At 36.9% G+C, this 25,635-nt stretch overlaps 1 protein-coding gene across 1 annotated transcript in view; it reads right to left on the minus strand.

Moving 5' to 3' along the window:
* Positions 1-3,729: 3,729 nt before the first annotated feature.
* Positions 3,730-25,635, minus strand: part of LOC100265647 (DNA repair protein RAD4) — a 75,438-nt gene continuing 53,532 nt past the window's right edge. Inside the window, exons 10-15 of the mRNA XM_019225141.2 lie at positions 24,655-24,758; positions 24,389-24,558; positions 24,110-24,304; positions 23,814-23,966; positions 5,178-5,387; positions 3,730-4,672 (exon numbers count right to left, since the gene is read on the minus strand). Of these exons, the coding sequence (XP_019080686.1) occupies positions 4,280-4,672; positions 5,178-5,387; positions 23,814-23,966; positions 24,110-24,304; positions 24,389-24,558; positions 24,655-24,758 (1,225 nt within the window). The 3' untranslated portion in view covers positions 3,730-4,279. The remainder of the gene's footprint in view (positions 4,673-5,177; positions 5,388-23,813; positions 23,967-24,109; positions 24,305-24,388; positions 24,559-24,654; positions 24,759-25,635) is intronic.

A 25,635-nucleotide genomic window follows, 5' to 3' on the forward strand; every position in this document is an offset into this window, starting at 1 on the left:
ATCCTAACCTACTAGATCCATATTCATTCTTCACCGATAGGAAACAATCTAAGAACATCCAAATCTAAGGTAAAGCACTCTAAACTTCCATATCTAAGGTTTTTATGCTTGTATGCTTCCGCTTGTTAGATCTAGAGAGCCTTAGGAAGTTTTTTCATGCACTTAATCTGTTGGGGGCTAGGAATGGAGTAATTCAAGGATTCTCAACATTCATAAGGGAGTTTTGATAAATATGCAAGGTTGCACAAGAGCTTATAAATGCTCTTTCTAATAGAAACATTAGATTACTCCATTCCTTGACCCTAGATCTCGTATGTGCATGAAATCTCATCCTAGATGTAGAGGAATATTATGGCAATAAAAATCATGACATGTTCTAGATGTTGATGTTAACATTACATACCTGAGATCTAGATTTTCCCAAACCTAATCCAATTGATTAAGAGAACTTTTTGAAGACGTGGTTGTTGTAATAAGTCTCACGAACCCATTGATCTTCTATCGCGATGACTCTCTCCTTGAATCTTAACACTAAAGGATTGGAATCATTTGGGAAGGTTAATAGCTAGGGTTCTCTCTCTAAATGAACAAAAATGTAAGACCAAAGCTCTAACCCCTAAGAAAGGTATTTATAAGCTTTCATTAGCTTAAGTGACTATTGTGAATCTCCTATTAGTTCTTTCCCTAACCCTAGATCTTGTAGGGTACATGCAAACTATCCTAAACTTCTTTAAATCTAATGTAGTGGGAACAAATGGCAATAAAAAAAAACCATTATTAACCATAGAGCTAGAGATATAGTACTCATATTTGTAATTTGGATGTTCCCAAATCAAATCCAAGCTTATGAAAATGTCGAAAGCACTAAAGAACTTGTCTAGTTAAGAGTCTTCCACCTAACCTCTCCTTTCATGGTTTCCAACAAAAGAAAAGGGTAGTTTCTTTCTCTTTCTAGAAGGTGGTTAGGGTTCCTCTCTCTTGAAACTAAAAAATGAGCAAGAAAGTTGAAGCCTTAACCCCTAAAAGGGGTTTGATTCACCTAATCCAACCCACTTAGGTCATAATTAATTAATTAGTCCTAATGGACTCCAATTGATTAATTAACTATTTCAAAAACTCAATTCATAAGATCTAGTGCAACCTTGCATTTTTTCCAAAACGACTTTATGCACACTTATGAATTATAAATACCTAAAATACCCTCAAAGCGTACCATCATGAAATAGGAGCTCGAGCAGGGCCTATTGGGACCCATAGGAAAATACATGTTCTCTCATAATCCAATGCTGAAGTTGACTCAACACTCTAATAAATAAAGTCAACCACACTCCAATATCTTATGAAATTACAAGCAAAGCTCAAATTCATAACCTACTATTCATTGTATGTGTCCCTATAAACCGATGTTTGTAATCTAATAGAGTAGTGTTATTAACCCGTCAACATTATCTCTCCAATCCTTAAGTTACAAATCCTACTTATTATATGATCAATTGATATACTTTAGCTCCAAGGAGCATATGTCAAATTCTACTAAAGGAATTACTACAACTACAGATTTCATGATCTCATGTCCTTTAAATCACCCAAGAGGAAACATTATCTCAATCCTATGAGAAATCATGTTGCCTTTATTAAGAATACATGTTGTCATCAATAGTTACCCAATCCGTAGGGATATAAGACCACTTTAAGGTCTTATCCATAGGTCAAAGCCTCCTATTGATTTCAACATAAACTCAATATTCTCTTAAGGTTGAGAGTTCGTGCAATATAGTATCTTGGTGAATCATGACAATTGATAGTCTTACGTCATGATTCCTCATAAGTCATGTCTAATGTGTAACCATACACATTAGTGCCCTAACCATGAGTAGAATGACTTGTAAGGAACCTATGACTTGTATCTTTTGTGCAATTCTTAATGCACCTAAGTCACATACAATGCAAGTGATATGAGTTGAATGATCAAATCAATGTTCATGCATAAAAGGGATTGCTAGGGGACAATGAAGTATAACTTTATTATATCATGTCTTACTTTTAAATGCTCAATCCCAATAGTGGCTTGTGCGTGCCTTGGGCTTAAGTCACTTAATCTAACCTAAAAAAAAGTCTTAGTTAATTAATAGCAATCAAGCTCCAATTAATCAATTAACCTAGTCTAGAAAGATCGTTCACAAGCTCTTATCAAAATATTTACCAAAATACCCCTATGCACACAAGTAACTAAAAACTCATACAACCTTCATAAAATCATGTCATCAAGGAATATGAGTTTAATCAGGGACTACTAGAACCCATATGAAAATACTAACTCCCTTAGAATCTAATTCTGAAGTTGACTCAATAGAGTCAACTGCACTCTAATATCTTATGTATACTACAACAAGACACCAAGTGCTCAAGTCCATGACCTGCTATCCATTATACACATTCTTCCTATGAACCGGTATCTATAATCTAACAAGGTGAAAGTTATCAACTTCTCAAGATTAACTCTACCCTCCTTGAGTTATAAATCCTCCTATTATGTGATCAACTAACATATCCTAACCTAGAAAAGCACATGTCGATTTCCACCTAAGGAATTACTACGATTACAAATTTCCTTATCACATGTTCTTATGATCACCCATGGGGTCATACTATCTCAACTTTCATGAGATATTATAGTACCTTAATATTAATATTATTCTTAAATAACTTACCCAAAAAAAAAATAATAATAATATATAATATAATAATTTACAAATTATTGTTTCATTCTAATAATTAAAAATATAATTTTTTTTATATTTTTATTAAATGGATTTCATAAATTCATTACTAGTTTTACAAATAAAATTATTAAGAAAATATTATAATTAAAATTTATTTTCATAACTATTAAAAAGCGAAATTAAGGCATGTCATAATATATCATGCTTTTAGCATATTTATATTGTGAGTACAATACATAAATGTTGTACCTACATTTTGTAACAAATCTAATAGCATTAAAAACATTGTTTTATTCTACTATATTAGTAATATCAATGCATTTTTGTCATACCTTTAACTTGGATATAATATTAGTTTTTTAAAAATGTTCATAATAAAATTAATATTATAAAACTAATATCATAAATATGAATGAGGTTTTAAAAATAATTTAATTAGTCTTTATAAAGCATGAAAGGCAATAATAATAATAATAATAATTTTTTAACAAAGTTTACAAGTCTTGAGAATTAAAAAATAAAAATTATCTTTTTTCTTTGTAATAATAATAAAAATCTAATAATATTATTTTTAATATCATATTAAAAAACATGAATAAAAAGGTGAAAGACTCAACTTTCCCAATCAAGGACTTAGCAAGAATAGATAACATTCCCTCTTAAAATTGTGCAACATTGGCTTTTTGTTCATATTCCAAGCAATGTTTCAATTGAATTCCGCTAACAAACAAGTATTTTGGAACTTGAATCAGGAGAGAAACATATAACATTTTTTTCTGCGCACCAAGCACATAAAATCAGATGACACATAGTATGTGTTTGGTATATGGGAATAAGAATAACAATTGAAGAGAAATGCAGGGAATTCATAATTTGATATGTGGGAATAAGAGTGAAAATTGAAGAGGAATGGAGGGAATTCATAATCCCATGAAGAAGATAAGAATCAAAATTCATGGCGATACATTTTTTAAATTCTTATTTTCTTAAAAACAATCCAAACATATGAATGAATAGAAAATGAAATTCATTCTCATTCTTATTCTCTATTCCATTCCAACATTCTAAATATGGCCATAGGGTAAAACACCACAGGGACAGTACAAAAAAACTGGAGGATAGTAAGGCTCAAAAGACGGGGCACCAAAACAATCATTCATCCAACTGATTCGGTTTTGTTAGGGCCCATACTGTGATTGTGTCACTTCAACCATTAATCTATCTAATAAAATCCACCCTTTTACCTCCATTCCAAACAACTAATACACCTGAGAGCATAAAAACTCTAATATACATATCAAGGACAAACAAAAAATGAAAAGAAATCATCATCAGCACATCAATTTTCTCTTTTGGTTCTTGCTCTCCCAACTGATCAAGTAGGATTATATACTCAGCTAAGAGAAGATGGCGAAAAAAAAAATAAACAAAAAAACAGCTTTCTTCTGTTTTTAACATGGCTGCACTAAGATAATATCACAAGTTCATGCTACCAACTACAGCTCAACCTTGGGCACCATTTTGATTTATAAGCAAACCCGTATTTAGTAAAGGTACTACAACTCCTCCACTTGGATTGAAAATCCACAACCACATCGCTTTGTCCGCACCAAGTTCTCTTCATCAAAACCCTCCTCTGCTATAAATACATGCTCATGGTCTTCTCTGAATACCATGGATGGAGGATCTAAATTAGTATCCTCTACGTACCCTTGCTGGCATTCAAGAAACTGTCTGTCATTGTCACGACCCTCAACCTGCCAAGACGATCTATTATTGACTTTTTTTATGCCATTGGAGGTATCTGATAGCAAACCATTCCCATAAGAGTTGTTTAGCCTTTGGCGGATTACAATAGATGAAAGAAGCTGATACCACCTAGAAACAGCATGTGCTTCAATCCCTCTCTTCTCTTCAGCCTGTCTTCTCTCTTCTTCATCTGCATATACCTAATAAATAATTTTGAATTCAGACACTTTTTTCAGGAGTAATTTGATATTTCACTTCATTAAAATAAAGGAAAATTCTAGAAGAAATTTGGGTGAAACAAAGGCCACACATCTTAAGAGGACAAAAAGTGGAGGCTTATGTTTCATCTTGTTATAGTTTGTGTAATTCAGGACACAGAAAATTATGTCAATATATGAAAGAATTCATGACATTCATCAACAGTATCCAAAATCATTGAATATGTGAAATGAAAGTACAGCGAGCTCTACATACTTGATAAGAAAAACAAGGAACAATTCAGATTTATATGCAAGAGAAAAAAAAGAAGATAAATTTCTTAAAATATTGCTCATTCCAGATCTTAATTTAAAAAATATATATACACGTCAAAATATATATATATATATATATCAAAAAGTCAAAAATCAAAATTTTCAAGAAACCTAATGCATTCAACAGTTTTGGCATAAGTAATGCACTCGCAAAGTTGCAAATAAATCTTACCTCTAAAATTGTATCCTTGAACTCAGCACATACCACGATACCATCAAATACAGGAATAGATCGACCATTTCTGAATTCAAATCCAACCATAGCAGGGGCAAAATCAATTTCCAGCTTCTTGGCAATGGGAACAACCCTTGGAACCCTCAAGTGCACGGTCCCTGGGGGAAGACACTTTTCTGACCATACATCCACTTGACCCCACTCATTCTAGAAGTCAAATCCAGTGTTCAGCAGTCATAATTTAAGTATGAATATACATAAAGAAACAAACCACATCCAAAGAGAAATGGTAAGTGAAGAATGTATTAAGTGAGCACTCAGAAGTTCCTTCCAGGTATCAGAATATCAGTAAACCAGATAACAAGATGAAGGTATTGAAAGTGAGAATATTCTTTATATAAATTGTTATATATAGATATGATCATAATAAAAATATAAAGTTCCCTCGTATATATACATATCTATACGTGTGCCCGTGTGTGTGTGTATAAGCCTCACATACCAGACAAGCATCATGTTGTCAAAAGTGCATATGGAACCAGATCAACTCCTTAACACACAGACATTTTTAAACAAAATATCAACTAGCAATGGTAGAAAAATAGCCAAATTACATGCAAACAATAACAATACCAACAGAACCAGATGTGATAACAAATGAAGAAGTTAAGGTTCACAACTGAGAACAACTTATGATGGTAACCCTGCTAACAAAACTCATTGCACACCTACTATTGGAACAACTTGACATAGTTAGAAAACCATGGAAAAGAAGAACTCAATATAATACATCTAGCCAACCATAAATCCTCCTGTGAATGCATTTCCTACAATGAGATCAGGAAGGTATACTTCTACTACAGAAGCAAGAAAGTTACAAATGCAAATTCATTGTAGGGATCAACTAGTGTAGATACTCTGAACAGCATAATCATACAACTTCCACTTAGAAGGCTCAAGCAAAAATTCTCCCCTTTCCACCCATGCCATGAGCTTTCTCCAGTCATAAGGAACAACCATGAGCTTCGTATTGAATTCCTTATGTATTGTACTCCCCATAAGTTTGCTAGAGTTGTCAAATAACCCTAGACGTGCAATTGTGCACACATGATGAGTCATTTACCAACAAGAAGGATTTGACTGATCTCCTCGGTTGCCTCCAGCTAATGGTGGAAGCCCCTTTTTTCCAAGGTTAATAAAAAAAATAATAGGTGATTTCAACAACTGTTATCTTAGGAAACCATGTTAAAAGAAAAAACAGCAAAAATAAATAAAAAAATAAATCAAACAAACAAACAACAAGGAAAATAAAACCGTGAAAGGTTTTTTTTGGATGAACTCTTATTTTTTGTTCTATCTTTCAGAACATAGGCTACATTCGTTTAAATAACCAGCATATAGATAATTCCTAGGCTAAAAATAAGGAAACTGAAAAACAAATCTGATTCTAATCCTAATCTGAATAAAACTTTGACTACGTACAAAAAAATGAATTCAAATAATTCCTCAAATCAAGGAACCTATCCATTCTAAAATTTGAGTCCAATTTGAACTAGTCTAACCAAACTAACTTTCCAACACTCCCCCTCAAGTTGGGGCATAGATGTCTATCATACTTAACTTGTCCACATAATTTTCAAAGTCTTCTCTTGGGATCCCTTTAGTTAAAACATCAGCAATCTGGCTTTTGGATGGCACATATGTCATGCATATTTTCCCTTGCTCAATTTTTTACTTGATGAAATGTCGGTCCACCTCAACATGTTTTGTTCGATCGTGGTGGACTGGATTGTGGGAGATGCTTATAGCTGCCTTGTTGTCACAATACATCATAGCTGGGGGATGAATTGTAATCTTTAGTTCTTCTAATATTCTCTTGATCCACAAGACTTCACAAATTCCATGAGCTATCAATCTAAACTCAGCTTCAGCACCACTTCTCGCCACCACATTTTTTTTTTTTACTTCTCCATGTGACGAGATTTCCAAACACAAATGTACAGTAGCTAGATGTTGACCTCCTATCTTCTATAGACCCCGCCCAATCTGCATCCATGAAGGCCTTTATTTTGAATTGGTCGTGCTGTCCAAAGTGAAGTCCTTTTCTTGGGATTCCTTTGAGATATTGCAGTATTTTATAGATAGCATTCATGTGTGCTTCATATGGAGAATGCATGTACAAACTAACTGTACTTACTACAAAAGCAATATCCGGCCTAGTGTGAGAGAGGTAGATGAGCTTTCCAACCAGTTGTTGATATCTTCCTTTCTCAACTAGATCCCCTTTTTCAGCCGGGTCTATCTTGTGTCTTGAATTGATCGGAATGTCATTGGGGCTGCAACCAAGCATCCCTGTTTCCTTGAGAAAGTCTAAAGTGTACTTTCTTTGAGAAACAGAGATTTCATTTTTATTTCTAGCAATCTCCATCCCTAGAAAATACCTTAGTGCACCAAGGTCCTCCACCTCAAACTCCTTAGCTAGGATCTTCAAAGCTTCAATTTCTACATGATCATTGCCTGTTAAAATCATATCATCAACGTAAACTATGAGAACAATTATTTTACCCTCATCAGTAGATTTGTAAAACATGGTATGATCCGAATGTCCTTGAAGATAGCCATATCGTTTTACTACTCTTGAGTCTTTCAAACCATGCCCGGAGCGATTGTTTGAGACTATAGAGAGCTTTCTTCAATTGACAAACTTTATTGGAGCTTCCTTGTTCAAGTCCTGGTGGTACATCCATGTAAATCTCCTCCTCTAATTCCCCATTGAGAAAAACATTTTTTATGTCCAGCTACTAAAGAGGCTAATCTAGTTTGCAACCAAAGAAAGAAGAATTTGGATTGTATTCAGTTTTTCCACCGGTGCAAAAGTCGCCTAGTAATCTATCCCATAAGTCTAAGTAAATCCTTTAGGAACCAATCTTGCCTTGTACCATTCCACCGAGCCATCAGATTTGTATTTTACTAAAAAGACCCATTTACATCCCACAGTTCTTTTACCTTTCAGTAGGGTAACAAGTTCCCACATTCCATTTTTTTCCAAAGCTTTGACTTCCTCCACAATCGCTGCTTTCCATCTTGGATCACCAAATGCTTCCTGTACATTTTTTGGAATTTCTATGGAAGAAAGGTGAGAGGTAAAAGCCAAAAAAGATGAGGATAATTTATGATAAGAGACAAAATTAGATATGGGATGAATAGTATAGGATCTAACACCTTTCTTAAGTGCTATTGGGAGATCTAAGTCACTAGGCACTGGGTCTACAGGAAGTGAGGAATGTGAGGTGGATGAAGAATTATCCAAACCTGATTCAGGCATTATCTCCGGTCTGGCTTCATGGCAAGGCATGAGTGCATCAGGTACTATACACCTCTTTGAGTAGACTTTGAATTGTGGTGTAGACTAGGCCGTTGGTGGCAATGCTTTATCTCCCCCTACATTTGACAATCCATCATGTATTGGAACTATTGTTGGGTTCAATTGAACAAAAGGAATGGATGGAGAGATTTGAGTAGACATTGGACTGGTTGCTGGGAGTGGACTGGTTGTTGGACTGATTGCTGAGAGTGTAGGCACCGAAAAAGGAGATTGTGGAATTTCCCATGACAAAGCTTCTCTAGAATTCTCCCCCTGAAGCGAAGTGTAATAGGGCTACTGTTCAAAGAAGGTTACATCTTTAGAGATGTACAGTTTCTGATTAACAGGATCAAAACATCTATATCCTTTTTTAGTTGCTGCATATCCTAAAAATAAGCATTTTATAGCCCTAGGATCAAGCTTACCATGATTATGTGAATGAACATGTACAAAAGCAATGCACCCAGAAATTTTAATTGGTAAATCTTGGCAAATTCGGGAATTTGGGAATGAAGCAAGAAAAACAGCAATGGGAGTTTTTAAAATTAAAAATTTTTGAGGGCATCATATTGATCAAATATGCTGCTGTAAGAATGGCATCCCCCTGATGTAGTTTTCTAACATTCATTGAAAATAATAAGGACGGAGCAACTTCTAAGAGGTGTCTATTATTTCTTTCGGCAACTCCATTTTGTTGTGGAGTATCTATCTACACATGATTTTTTATGAATAATCCCATTAGATGATAAAAATTCTCCAAGAACAACATTTATATATTCACTACCATTGTCGGTTCTAAAAATTTTAATGGATGTTTGAAATTGATTTTTGATCATTAAATAGAACCTTTTGAAGGTTTGAAAGACTTCAGATTTTTCTTTAAGGAGGTAAACCCAACAAATTCTTGAACGATCATCGATGAAGGTAATGAACCATTTTGCACCATCATTGTCCCCAAAGATCACTATGTATGAGAGTAAAAGGTTTAGAGGACCTGAAAGGTTTAGCAAGAAATACTAATCTGGTATGGTTCGCCATTTGACACACTTCACATTGAAAATTGGACAACTTTATTTTTGAAAAGTTTTGGAAACAAGAACCTAAGATATGGAAAACTAGGGTGGCCCAATCTATAGTGCCATAACATTATTTCATGATCAAAAGGAAAAGATAAAACATTGCTACCAGCAACAACGGCTTGTCCTTGCACAACTTCACGGTCATCAAAGCAGTATAAACCTTCACACTCACATGCACTACCAATTGTCTTCCCTGAAGCTAAGTCTTGAAAAACAATAGTAGTAGAAGAAAATTTAGCTACACAATTGAGATCTCTAGTGAGTTTACTAATGGAAAATAAATTACACAACAAATTTGGGACATGTAAGACTGATTCAAGAGAAAAAGTTTTTATCAAGGAGATGGTTCCTTTTCCAACTACTAGGGTATATGACCCCATCCGCAATTCAGACTTTCATATTACCAGCACATGGTACATATGTTGTAAATGAAGTAGATGACCCTGTCATGTGATTTGTAGCTCCGGAATCAATGATCCATGGTTTACAAGAATTGGCTAAGGCACTAAATGGGTATTGAGTTCTACCTGATTATGCTAGAGAGCAAGATGGTGAGGGATCAGCATTTGGTGAACCTGAGACAGAAGTGAATGCAGTTTGTGGATTAAGGAGATGTTGCAAGACCTCCAACTACTCCTTGGTGAATGGTGAAGTGGTTGTTTGGTTGTTGAGGTTCTCAAATTCACTGTGGTAGGCTTTGGAATCGCGGTCGGGTCTCGGGTTTCTCCCAGTAGGCGGCTTCCCATGGATTTTCCAGCATGCATCTCTTGTGTGGCCTCGTTTCCGACTATGGTCACACCAAGGACGATCACCCTTTTTTCCTGGTTGCTAGTCATTTTGTTGAAAAGTCTCCCCTCCATGAATAACCAAGGCAGAAGTCTCAGATTGGCTGGATTGTTGTTCTCCTAACATCACTTTTCGCCTACTCTCTTCCGGTCGCACCTCAGAGAAGATCTCTCTTATAGATGGCAGCAACTCTTTTCCCAGGATTCGACCTCGAACCTCATCGAGTTCCTTATTGAGTCCTACCAAAAAACCAAATTCCCTTTCTTTTTCGAGAATCTTGCAATAATAGGCACTATCTTCCGCACACTTCCACTCCATATTAGAGAATAAATCAAGTTCTTGCCATGCATTTTGAAGGATATTATAGTATTGTGTAACACAATAACTACCATGTTTAATATCTTTCAACTTAGTCTTAATTTCAAACATTTGAGCAGCATTACCTAGATCTGAATAAGTCTCTTGGACTGCATCCCATAGGTCCTTGGCAGTAGGAAGAAAGAGGTAGGTCTACCCAATAGCTGCCTCCATGGAGTTGATTAACCAAGCCATTACCATGGAGTTCTCAGAATCCCAGGTTTGGTACGCAGGATTTTTTGGATTGGTTGCTTTGTTGGCACCTGTGAGATAGCCCAACTTTCCTTTTCCTTTGATGAACAACTTCACCGGTTGTGACCATTGAAGAAAATTACATCCATTTAATTTATGGATCGTAATTTGCAGGGTTAGGTTCTCTGTACTGCCAGATTTGTTGCTGGAACTTGTAGTTGTGAATTCCCAGGCGGTGCATCAGATTCCTCCCTATGAATATAGCCTGTCATAGTAGTCTTCACCATCCTTTTTTTTTTTTTTTTTCCTCTGGCTCCAATACCATAAAACCATGAAAGGTTTTTTTGGACAAACTCTTATTTTTTGCTCTATCTTTCAGAACATAGGCTCCATCCGTTTAAATAACCAGTAGATAGATTAATTTCTAGGCTAAAAATAAGGAAACTGAAACAAACAAATAAATAAATAAATCTAATTCTAATCCTAATATGAATAAAACTTTGACTACGTACAAAAAAACTAGAATTCAAATAATTCCTCAAATCAAGGAACCTATCCATTCTAAAATTTGAGTCCAATTTGAACTAGTCCAACCAAACTAACTTTTCAACAGAAAAAAAAAACAAACATAAACTTTTGGGTAAAATTATGTCTAAGAGAACCTAAAAGTAAGAGCTACAAAAGTTGTGCAAGCATGGTAATAGCTGAAGTAACCACATGTGGAATCAAAATTGCTATGTAAGCCATTTGACCAATTGATAAAGCAAAAATACCAAGAATGCCATTAAATGTATGTCTAATTGATGTACAAGCAAAATACACTCAATGTACAAGACTCTTTCACTCAATGTACTAGGACTGCATGTGATTGTGGAATATGGTTACTAGTACTTAAGAGTTGCAGGATAGCCTCAATGACCCACAATCTAAATGCAATTTTAAAAGCAAGTGAAATGCATTTCTAATTGATGTTCGAGCAAAATACACTTAGTGTACAAGGTATTTTCACTAAACGTACAAGACCTGCAAGGCCTACAATTTTGATTGTGGAAAATGAACTAGAGGGTTTGTTTATGATGATCAACCAATTTTCCTAAAAGCTTAAACTTGTAGGATTTTGTTGAGAATCTCAATCATATCAGAATTTTTCTGATCTGGTTGTTATCTATTTTTTAGGAAAATATGTTACTGTTTTTTAGGGATAAGTTGTTGCTGTTTTTTAGGGATAGGTTGTATATTTTAAATTCACTTGGTTCCTAGAAATTGGGTGTACAGCTGTAGATTTAGTTTGATTTGTTGTAGTTTTTTTATAAAACGAAGTGTGTTTCCCTTCCTTATTCAATTAATATGACATTTTTTTTTCTTTGCTACATGGTATCAGAGCCAAGTTAATTGGCTATTCCCTTTCTTTTTCCTCTCATTCTTTCCAGTTCTATTCTTCTTCCCTTTTCATTTCTATTGCTATCTCTTTACCATGTCCAGAAATTTCTGAATCTACTCCTTCCATTACTATTGGTTCCAATTCCTCAAAATTACCCATATCCAATTCTCATTCCCACTCTATCTAGATCACCACAAATCGCCTTAATGAGAACAATTTTCTCAAATGGTCACAATCTGTTCGGATGTACATTAGGGGTCGAGGCAAAATTGGTTATTTGACTAGTGACACCAAAGACCCAACAAAGACAAACCCCAGCTATGCCACTTGGGATGCATAAAACTCCATGATCATGGCATGACTAGTAAATTCCATGGAGGAGGAGATTAGCTCGAATTATATGTGTTATCCTACTGCCAAAGCACTATGGGATAACATTATTCAAATGTATTCAGACCTTGGAAATCAGTCCCAAATCTATGAGTTACAACTCAAACTAGGTGATATTTGTCGAGGTGAGAATTTGATTACCAAATATTTTAATATGCTTAGGGGTTTATGGCAGGATCTTGACTTATTCAATGACTATGAGTGGAAAAATACGGATGATTGTAACTATTTTAAGAAAATGGTAGAAAATTCACGGATATTCAATTTTTTAGCTAGGCTTAATGTTGAGTTTGATGAAGTTCGGGGTAGAATCATTGGTTGGCAACCTCTCCCTTCTCTAGGTGAAGTGTTCTCTGAAGTGTGTCGTGAGGAAAGCCAGAGAAATGTTATGCTTGGGAAGAAGCTCTCTAAGCCTCTGGAAAACTCAACCTTATTAGGCACTGCAGCAGCAGCTTCTCGCAATCCTAATAACTAGCATCGTCCAAATGACAAGCCAAGAGTTCGGTATGATCATTGTAATAAACCATGCCACACTCGTGAAACCTGCTGGAAATTACATGGGAAGCCAGCTGATTGGAAGCCCGTTGAATGCAAGACTAACAAGCAAGGCGACTCTAATCGTTTCCCTGCTAAAGCACATGCTGCCTAGACACCCTCATTGAGCAAAGAACAATTAGACCAACTGCTACAACTGCTAAAACCTGCTCCACTGACTCTTGGTACTCCTATAGCATCTCTAGCTCAATCAGGTAGTCTTTCGTGTGCATAATCTCTTTCATTATCCGCACCTTGGATCATAGATTCAGGTGCCTTTGACCACATGACTAATTTATCTCATTTTTTTATTTCTTATACACCTTGTTCTCGAAATAAAAAAGTACGTAGTGCAGATGGAAGCTTATCTTCTATTGTTAGGCAAGGCTCTATTCGTTTGTCTGATAAGATTGTTTTACAATTCGTTTTACAGGTTCCAAAACTCTCTTGTAATCTCTTATCCGTAAGTCGTTTATCTAAGAATTCTAATTGTCGTGTTGTTTTTTGTGCCTCTCTTTGTGAATTCTAGGATTCGAACTCAAGGATGATGATTGGCAGTGCTAGATTGATTGGCAATCTCTACTATTTTGATGACAACTAGTTTGAGAATAAACAAGCTCAAGGTTTTATTGGTAGTATTCATTTAATCCTTGTGCATGATCAAATAATGCTATGGCATAACAGATTAAGACATCCTAGTCTTTTCTATTTAAAACATTTGTTTCCAGATTTATTTAAAGGATTGGATTGTACTTCTTTTGATTGTGAAACTTGTTTTTTGGCCAAAAGTCATTGCAATTCTTATAAAATAAAACTGTATTGTGCCTCAAAGCCTTTTTATTTGATACATAGTGATGTTTGGGGTCCTTCTAAGATTACTACTTTAACTGGGAAAAAATGGTTTGTGATGTTTATTGATGATCACACATGCCTATGTTGGCTTTATCTAATGAACTCTAAGTCTGCGGTTGCAAAACTCTTTCAGGATTTTTATTCTATGGTTGAAAACCAATTTCAAACCAAAATAAATATTCTTTAGAGTGACGATGAATGATTGTTTAGGTGCTGCTAGAGAAAGGTATTTTACATCAATCAACTTGTAAGGACGCTCCTCAACAAAATGAAATTGTAGAACGTAAAAACAGACATTTACTTGAAGTAGGTAGGGCTCTTAATATTTCATATGAACGTTCCTACACACCTTTGGGGGGATGCAATTTTAACAAGTTGTTATTTGATTAATAAAATGCCTACAAGGGTTCTAAACTATGCAACACCTTTACAAACTCTTAAGAATACTTTTCCAAACACACGCCTCACGTCAGATTTACCCTTAAAATTTTTTGGCTATACAGCATTCGTCCATGTGCCAACTCATCTTCAATCCAAATTTGATCCAAGAACCGAAAAATGTATTTTCCTATGTTATGCTCCTAATAAAAAAAGGTATAAGTGTTTTAATCCTACCATTAGGAAAATTCATGTTAGTATGGATGTCAACTTTATTGAAAATATTCTCTTTTATAACAAAACTACTCTTTAGGGGAGAGCTCTAATGAAGATTAGTTTTGGCAACAAGAACAACCAAAACATAGTATTTTTCTTCCTGAAATAAATCAAAAAACAGATGTTTTAATTAGTGAAAAAGGAGAAAATATTGATTTATCTATGCCAAATAAAACTGCATCACAAACAAGGAGAGAAACTCTACAACCTATGTCCACTAAGCTTCGTGTTTATACTAGGCGCAAGTTTAATTCTAATACTGGGAATAATCAAGTCAATCTTGAGTATGGTCAATCATCAGCTCCTAGTTCTCAAAATCTAGGTAATCTTCCTATGGACTCCACTCTTTTACCTATTTTTGATCTTGATATCCCTATTGCAATCCAAAAAAGAGTTAAGAATTGTACCAAATATCTCATTGCCAAATATCTATCTTATCAAAGACTCTTAGGAAAATATAAAGCTTTCACTTCAAATATCTCTCACTTATTCATTCCTAGAACTATACAGGAAGCACTAGGACACTCGGAGTGGAGATCAGTAGTTCAAGAAAAAATGAATGCTCTTTTGAAAAATAGAACATGGGATATTGTTGATTTACCTAAGGAGAAGAAGACAGTGGGATGCAAGTGGGTTTTCACAATCAAGTGTAAGCCCAATGGTAGCATTGAAAGATATAAAGCAAGGTTAGTAGATAAAGGTTTCACACAAACCTATGGAATTGACCACCAAGAGACCTTTGCAGCTTTTGCAAAGATCAATTCTGTTGAAATAATGCCAAAGTTAGGACTTTAATTTAGGAATAAAAAAGGAGAGATCATTTAAGATATTTCCTTATGATTTAGTTTCCTAATTTTAGGAGAGAATTAAGCTAGATTGATTTTTTTCTTATTCAGTCATTTGTGTATATATATGTGTATGGTGTGTACCGATTAAAGATCAATAAAGGAGTTCAGAAATTCTTCATGGTATCAGAGCCAGTTTTCTGAAACCCTAATCCCTTCTGGCCACCTCTTATTCAGGCCATCACTCCTTCCGGCCAAATCTCTCTGGCCATATCTCAATCCGATCATCTCTCTCTCTCTCTCTCTCTCTCATTCCGGTCATCAGTCCCTGTTCTCAGAGCCAAGGGAGAAAACGCTTTCCGGTCAGTCGAATCGTCGTCAGAAAACACTCACCGCCGGCAACTTTTCCGGCGAACTTCCGGCGAACTTTCCGGCGACGGTTTTTTCTACACCGCAAGGAGCGCCTGGAGGAGATCTCCAATTTGTCCCAAAGCACCGGAACCAGAAACCCATCCACGCGCAGCCCACGCGCGTTTTTCCGGCCGGCGACTGCATCTCACGCGCCGGCGCGTGAGACACTTTCCGGCGACGCGCTTCCTCCTCCAGGCTCGCCTGACGCCGACCAGCCACCCTTCTTACCTGTTTGTACAATCTGAGCCCTGCACGTGCCTCTTTTGGGGTTCTTTTGCTTCCGCGGGCCCTCTGATCAGATTTTCCGGCGTCCTCCGGCTATTTTTTCTCAACTCCAGTCCCTGCACGTGCCTTGGGAAGTGTTCTTCTACCTTTCCGGTCCATGACAAAATACGGAATGGCATCATCACAAGTATCCAGCGTCACGTCACCAGAATCAGGGGGCAGATCTGAAATTCCAAACCTTGGTGGCAATGATTCCTCTCCTATTCTCATCATAGGACACAAATTAAATGGTCATAACTATTTACAGTGGTCACAATCTGTGTTGCTGTTCATTTGCGGTAAAGGAAAGGATGAGTACCTCACTGGAGAAGCAGTCATGCCAGAAACTACAGAACCGGGTTTCAGGAAGTGGAAGATTGAAAACAGCATGATCATGTCATGGCTTATCAATTCCATGAACAATGACATAGGCGAAAATTTCTTGTTGTTTGGGACTGCAAAGGACATATGGGATGCAGCCAAAGAAACTTACCCAAGTTCTGAAAATACTTCAGAACTGTTTCAGGTTGAATCAGCTCTACATGACTTCCGCCAAGGAGAGCAATCAGTTACTCAGTATTACAACACACTCACAAGGTATTGGCAGCAACTTGACTTATTTGAGACTCACTCATGGAAATGTTCGGATGATGCAGCAACATACAGGCAAATTGTGGAACAAAAGAGACTGTTCAAGTTCTTCCTAGGACTAAACAGGGAATTGGATGATGTTAGAGGCCGAATCATGGGCATTAAACCCCTGCCAAGTCTCAGGGAGGCTTTTTCAGAGGTTAGGCGTGAAGAAAGTAGAAAGAAAGTGATGATGGGATCAAAAGAGCAACCTGCCCCAACATTGGATGCCTCTGCCCTTGCTGCTCGGCCATTTAATAGTAGTGGTGGAGATCGTCAGAAACGGGATAGGCCTTGGTGTGATTATTGTAAGAAACCAGGCCATTATAAGGAGACTTGCTGGAAGCTTCATGGCAAACCGGCTGATTGGAAACCAAAGCCACGGTTTGACAGAGATGGCAGAGCACACGTGGCTGCCAACTCTGAGAGCACATTTGTTCCCGAGCCGAGTCCATTCAACAAAGAGCAGATGGAGATGCTACAGAAATTATTAAGCCAAGTTGGCAGTGGCAGTACTACCGGTGTAGCCTTCACTGCTAATCGAGGAGGAATGAGGCCGTGGATAGTAAACACAGGTGCTTCTGATCACATGACAGGAGATGCTGCCATTCTTCAAAATTACAAGCTAAGTAATGGTCATTCATCCGTCCATATTGCTGATGGTTCAAAGTCAAAAATTGCCGGGACAGGTTTTATAAAACTTACTAAAGACTTATATCTTGACTCTGTCCTCCATGTTCCAAACTTGGATTGTAATCTTTTGTCCATTAGCAAATTGGCTCGTGATCTCCAATGTGTTACTAAATTCTATCCAAACTTGTGTGTTTTTCAGGACTTGAAATCGGGGAAGATGATTGGCAGTGCTGAACTGTGTTCCGGGCTCTACCTCCTTTCATGTGGCCAATTCTCAAACCAAGTCTCTCAAGCAAGTTGCGTACAGTCTCAGAGTATGTCAGAGTCTTTCAATTCTGTGTCAAATTCTAAGGTCAATAAAGATAGTGAGATTATAATGTTACACTATCGCCTTGGTCATCCTAGCTTTGTTTACCTTGCAAAATTGTTTCCCAAATTATTTATCAATAAAAATCCAGCATCTTATCACTGTGAAATTTGTCAGTTTGCAAAGCATACTCGAACAGTATATCCTCAAATCCCATACAAACCTTCGACTATTTTCTCTCCAGTACATAGTGATGTGTGGGGTCCCTCCCGGATAAAAAATATTTCTGGCACTCGATGGTTTGTGACATTCGTTGATGATCATACTCGGGTAATATGGGTTTTCCTTATGAAAGAAAAGTCAAAGGTCGGGCACATTTTTCAAACCTTCAATCTTATGGTTCAAAATCAATTCAATTCCAAAATACAAGTCCTCAAGTCAGATAATGCAAAGGAATACTTTACTAGTAGTCTCAGTACTTATCTTCAAAATCATGGCATTATCCACATAAGTTCTTGCGTTGACACCCCACAACAAAATGGGGTGGCTGAACGCAAGAATAGACATCTCTTGGAGGTTGCCCGGTGCCTTATGTTTTCCTCTAATGTTCCGAACTATTTCTGGGGGGAAGCTATTCTCACAGTTACCTATTTGATTAACCGTATGCCATCCAGAGTGCTTACCTTTCAATCCCCACGTCAACTTTTCTTAAAACAGTTTCCTCACACCCATGCCGCCTCTTCTAATTTACCACTCAAAGTATTTGGTTGCACGGCATTCGTTCATGTGTATCCTCAAAATCGTAGCAAATTTGCTCCTCGAGCAAATAAGTGCATTTTTCTAGGGTATTCTCCAACCCAAAAAGGGTACAAATGCTATTCTCCAACCAACAAAAGATTTTACACCACCATGGACGTCTCTTTCTTTGAACATGTCTTCTTCTATCCCAAATCTCATGTTCAGGGGGAGAGCATGAATGAACATCAAGTTTGGGAGTCTTTTCTTGAGGGTGTACCTTCTTTTCACTCAGAGTCACCAAATCCTTCCCAATTCGCGCCCACTAAGTTGTCCACACCCATGCCGCCATCAGTTCAGCCAGCCCAGCACACAAATGTTCCTTCTCCCGTGACCATCCAGTCTCTCATGCCTATTCAACCTATAGCCCCACAACTTGCTAATGAGAACTTACAAGTTTACATCAGGAGGAGGAAAAGACAGGAATTAGAGCACGGATCACAGTCAACATGTGGCTAATATATTGACTCCAATTCAAGTCTTCCTGAAGAGAACATAGGTGAGGATAGGGCTGGAGAGGTGTTAATTCCCAGCATTGATGATTCTACTTTGCCAATTGCATTGAGGAAGGGTGTTAGGAGATGTATAGATCATCCAATTGGGAATTATGTTACGTATGAAGGGTTATCACCATCTTACAGAGCATTTGCTACTTCTCTTGATGATACTCAGGTTCCCAACACAATACAAGAGGCATTAAAAATTTCAGAATGGAAGAAGGCAGTACAAGATGAGATTGATGCACTTGAGAAGAATGGGACATGGACTATCACAGATTTGCCGGTTGGGAAGAGGCCTGTGGGGTGCAAGTGGATTTTCACCATAAAATACAAAGCAGATGGATCAGTCGAAAGATTCAAGGCTCGTTTGGTAGCTAGAGGGTTTACACAATCCTATGGGATAGACTATCAGGAGACTTTTGCTCCTGTTGCAAAACTGAACACTATCAGAATCCTTCTCTCATTGGCTGTCAATCAAGATTGGTGCTTGCAACAACTGGACATAAAAAATGCATTTCTAAATGGGGACCTAGAAGAGGAAGTCTACATGGAAATACCACCTGGTTTCGAAGAAAGTATGGCAAAGAATCAGGTTTGCAAACTCCAAAAATCCTTGTACGGCCTTAAACAATCTCCTCGAGCCTGGTTTGATAGATTCACAAAAGCAGTCCTGAAGTTGGGCTACAAACAAGGTCAGGCTGATCATACTCTATTTGTCAAGAAGTCTCATGCCGGGAAATTGGCCATATTGATAGTCTATGTCGATGATATTATTCTATCTGGGAATGATATGGGGGAGTTACAGAATTTGAAGAAGTATTTTTCAGAAGAGTTTGAAGTTAAAGACCTTGGAAATTTGAAATATTTCCTTGGTATGGAAGTGGCTAGATCAAGGAAGGGAATCGTAGTCTCTCAAAGAAAATACATACTCGATCTTCTTAAGGAGACCGGTATGCTTGGATGCAAACCAATTGATACTCCTATGGATAGTCAGAAGAAACTTGGTATCGAGAAAGAAAGTAAACCGGTAGACAGGGGGAGATATCAGCGGCTTGTCGGGCGCTTGATTTATCTCTCACACACTCGGCCAGATATTGGCTTTGCAGTGAGTGCTGTAAGTCAATTCATGCACAGCCCCACTGAGGAACACATGGAAGCAGTCTACAAGATTCTTAGATATTTAAAAATGACACCAGGGAAAGGCCTATTCTTCAGAAAGACAGAGAACCGTGACACTGAAGTATACTCAGATGCGGATTGGGCAGGAAACATCATTGACAGGCGGTCCACTTCCGGATATTGTTCTTTTGTCTGGGGAAATCTTGTTACCTGGAGGAGTAAGAAGCAATCAGTTGTAGTCAGAAGTAGTGCAGAAGCTGAGTACAGAGCTCTTGCACAGGGAATCTGTGAAGGGATTTGGATAAAAAGGGTTCTTAGTGAATTGGGACAAACGAGTTCATCTCCAATTCTGATGATGTGTGATAATCAGGCAGCTATAAGCATAGCAAAGAACCCCATGCATCATGACAGGACCAAGCATGTTGAGATTGACAGACACTTTATCACAGAGAAGGTGACTAGTGAGACGGTCAAATTGAACTATGTTCCTACCAAGCACCAAACCGCAGACATCCTCACCAAAGCTTTACCTAGGCCTAACTTCGAAGACTTAACTTGCAAGCTGGGATTATATGATATATATTCTCCAGCTTGAGGGGGAGTGTTGAAATAATGCCAAAGTTAGGACTTTAATTTAGGAATAAAAAAGGAGAAATCATTTAGGATATTTCCTTATGATTTAGTTTCCTAATTTTATGAGAGAATTAAGCTAGATTGATTTTTTTCTTATTCAGTCATTTGTGTATATATATGTGTATGGTGTGTACCGATTAAAGATCAATAAAGGAGTTCAGAAATTCTTCAAATTCCATTCGGATTTTACTTTCTCTTGGAGTACATTTTAATTGGCCTTTACACCAATTAGATGTGAAAAACGCTTTCTTAAATGGCGATTTGGAGGAAGAAGTGTTTATGGATTTACCACTGGGTTTCGAAGAAATGCTAGAAAAAGGAAAAAAAAAAAAAAAAAAGGTTTGCAGATTAAAGAAGTCCTTGTATGGTCTTAAGCAATCTCCTAGGGTTTGGCTTGAGAGATTTGGAAAAGTAATCAGGCTTCAAGGATATATTCAAAGTCAAGCTAACCATACAATGTTTTATAAACACTCAAGAGAAGGAAAGATTGTTGTGTTGATAGTTTATGTGGATGACATTATTCTAACTAGTGATGACAGTCTAGAACTAGAGAGATTGAAGAAAGCTTTAACTCGTGAATTTGAGATAAAAGATTTGAGTCCCTTGAGATACTTTCTTGGTATGGAGTTTGCTAGATCCAAGAAAAATATTTTCATTTCTCAAAGAAAATATAAACTTGACTTATTAAGTGAAACAGGTTTACTTGGATGTAAGGCTATAGAAACTCCTATAAAACCGAATTTGAAACTCCAACCAGCAAGTCCAATAAAGGTGATTGACAAAGAGAAATATCAACGCCTAGTTGGGAGACTTATTTATCTCTCGCATACTCGTCCTAATATTGCTTTTGCAGTAAGCATGGTGAGTCAATTCATGCACTCGCCAAATCAGGGACACTTTGATGTAGTGTATAGAATTTTAAGGTACTTAAAGGGGACTCCAGGAAAGGACTTCTCTATGAGAACCAAGGACATCTCCAAGTGGATGTATTTACTGATGCAAATTGGGCAGGAAGTGTAATTGATAAGAGATCAACTTCGAGGTATTGTACTTTTGTTGGAGGTAATCTTGTGACTTGGCAGAGTAAAAAGCAGAGTGTTGTAGCTAGAAGTAGTGCTAAAGCTGAGTTTAGAGTTGTAGCCCATGGCATTTGTGAAGTTTTGTGGATTAAACAATTACTTGAAGAACTTAAGGCTACTAGCCCTTTACCTATGAAGGTCTTTTGTGATAATAAAGTTGTCATTGCCATTGCACATAATCCAGTACTCCATGATAGAACTGAACATGTCGAACTTGATAAACATTTTATCAAGGAGAAACTGGAAAATGGACTGATTGGTGTGCCCTATATACCTATGGTTGAACAAGTTGCAAATGTACTCACTAAGGGATTGCCAAAGAAGCAGTTTGGTGATTTAGTAAGCAAGCTGACCATGAATGACATCTTCAAGCCAGCTTGAAAGGAAGTGTTGAGAATCTCAATCATATCAGAATTTTTCTGATCTGATTGTTATTTGTTGCTGTTTTTTAGGAATAATTTGTTGCTGTTTTTTAAGGATAAGTTGTTGCTGTTTTTTAGGGATAGGTTGTATATTTTAAATTCGCTTGGTTCCTAGAAATTTGGGTGTACATCAGTAAATTTAGTTTGATTTGTTATAGTTTTTCTATAAAAGAAAGCATGTTTCCCTTCCTTATTCAATTAATATATGACATTTTTTTTTTCTACAGATTCGAGTTCACAATGTTCTTTAACACCCTCCCTAACATGCGGCATCATACCCACATGCGGAAAGATACACAAGCCCGAAGGCAAACAACTGCAAATAGCCCTTTTTAGACTTGCAAATGGGGAAACAAATATGCGAATTGCAGAGAAGCGGTTTGAACACATGACCTCCCACCTAATGAAGCTCTGATACTATATTGAACTACTAATTTTCCTAAAAGCTTAAGTTAATAGGATTTAGGCTCACAATGTATATCAAGCTCTTTAACACCCTCCATTATGTGCAACCCCATACCCGCACATGGAGAAATACACATGCTCATAGGTAAACATTTGTAAATAGCCCTTTTAGACTTACAAATATGCAAATGGGGAAACAAATATGCAAATTGTAGAGATGCGGCTCAAACACATGACCTCTTACCAAACCAAGTTCTGAAACCATGTTAAGCTACAAATTTTCCTAAAAGCTTAACCTTATAGGATTTTGGTTCACAATATATATCATACTCTTTAACCATGTTGAACTATCAATTTTCCTAAAAGCTTAAACTTATAGGATTTGGGTTCACAATATATATCATGCTCTTTAATAGTTTAAACATTTCATTATGCCTGGCCTTCATAACAATTTCCACAGTCACATGGCCTTTGTAAGTTTTACTTTCATGTTTTGTCTCTTAGACATAATTTTTCAAAAATCTTATGATACAAAAGGCCTAAACACTTCACCTCAGGGTTCGCCCTTCATTTTCCAGTTGTAAAACCATTTCTGGTATTGATTACCATATACATCAATAATCCATATAGAAGCAATTGAGCATTGTAGGGGTTCTCCCACAGCCAAACCAAACCACCACCAACCAGATTGCACCCCTAACCACCCCACTTGCTCCCAGAAAAATAACAGACAAAACAGACCAGCTTAGGACTGAAAAAGCGTAATGCATCTCTTTAACATTTTGAGATGAAGCTTTGGGTCTTGTTGAAGTTGAGCAAGACCAACAAAATAAGACAATAAAGCAGGATATTCTTTCTGTTTTAAATGTCATACTCCATATGGCATATACAAAAGCCCTTAAAGAATTCATGACCACACAAAGAGCAGCTATAAAACAAAGATTGTGAGAAAAGCAAGAATTGTAAACTAATAAATGCTTAGTCAACAGAAGGAAATGATGGTTGAAATTGAGCAGACATTTTTGCCAACTGAACTATTTTATGCACAAATTAGATTTCACCTTTGGCACGATCCCATTTACAGCACAAGGCAGACATAGTGGCTCCATTTGCCACCTCCCATAAAGTGCAATAGTTCCTCCAGGATCAGCATCACCATAATCAACAGCTTCCAAAGCTTGTACTTTGCTAAGCTTTGATGAACATTTCAACACCTGAAGCAAGAGGACCAATTTACATAGAAGAACTACAGTAAAGTTCAGGACCAAAAAGAAAAGAAAAAAGCCCTCAAGTAAGATGCTCAATAATCTGACATTAATGCACATGCTACCATCAGTGAGCCAGAGCAAGATCAGACCTTTGTAGGATGTTCATCTGCTTTAACTTGCAGCCCTTCTCGCAGCCATCTTTGTTTTGTCTTGAGAGTTTGGACACAAGTCCGAGGGTACACTGGATGACCAGAACAAAAACCCAGTACAGGACCCTTCGGATGAAGTATCTGATACTTGGTGAGCCATCTTTCCATAGCATACAGTTGATGGTTTTTATAGGCCTATATATATAAGAGCAAGTTTTGAATGAGAAACATTACATGAACACTAGATCGTGTTAATCCATCCATATCCATTAACTACACCTGCTGATTAGTTGGAAGAGGCTCAGTTAATGCCCTAGTTTCCAATTCCATATCCTCAAGAGAGTCTCTGGTAGCAACAAAAGCATTCCTATCTGAAGATTCTGCACGAACTTTTTTAACATTCTCTTTCAACACTTCAACGCCTAACTTTCCAGGACAGGTGACATGGTCTGAAAGGTACTTTTGAGTTAGATAACAGATATTCTCAGTACCTCTATTTTTTCATGCACATTTGAAGCATCAGCATAGTGCTTTTCCAAACATACCTCCAACAGCTCCTGCTTCCAACTCCTTCAATGGTGCCAGCACCGCATCCCACCAAGCTGAATTAATTCGTTGCGATGCTATCCTGTACCACTTCATACAATACCTGCAATGTAAGTATATAGTGACACCTCTGTGCAACTAGATAAATATTGGGTTGAAGTTATGTCTACCTTCAAAAATACTCCACCAGAATTGTAATATTGACAACAACTTTAAACAGAGAGCTTTTCACAAGTTCACAGAAAAACACAATCCCCATATCATGATGTCCATGCACAATAATTTTTCGCACAATACCAAAAACCCTAAAGTTGAATATGAAGTGGATAATTCATTTCTAGAAATTCTAACATCAAAAATTTACAGAAAATGGTGACATACAAAGAAGGATGGATGAAAATTTCTATAAATTTCGGTGAAATTTCGCCGAAATATCGTGTTTTGGTGGTCATGGAAGCGAAATGGGGGGTCGAAATGTCAGAGGGCAGAAATATCCAAAAAAATTGGCGTGTTTCACTGAAATTTCGGCATTTTCTGATTAATCGGCAAAGCAAGGAAAATATCTCTGGCTGCTAGCATTTTTTTGGTGAAATTTCGGCAAATTTCGGCAAAATTTACCAAAAAAAATCGCTGCACAGTCACTGCCAGCTGTGAGCTCCAACACGAGTTGGGTGAGGTCAAACAGGCTGTCCACATGGGTCAGGCACGATCAAAGCTCAAAATGCCTTAATTTCCTACCTGCAAGGGGACTCAAACCCCAAACAAAAGGTTTGGCATAAACCTTGCCCACCACTAAGGCAAGCTCGCCCCTTGGTAAATATATTGCACCATGATATATATATATATATATATATATATATATTAAATGTTATCATATAAACAAAATATTAAAAGAATATTTTAAAGAACAAATTACTCATAATTATTTTATAATTAAATGAAATTTTTTTATTGAATTAATTACCAAAAATATAAAAATT

Source organism: Vitis vinifera, chromosome 14 (assembly GCF_030704535.1).
Source record: "Vitis vinifera cultivar Pinot Noir 40024 chromosome 14, ASM3070453v1".
Lineage (NCBI taxonomy): Eukaryota > Viridiplantae > Streptophyta > Magnoliopsida > Vitales > Vitaceae > Vitis > Vitis vinifera.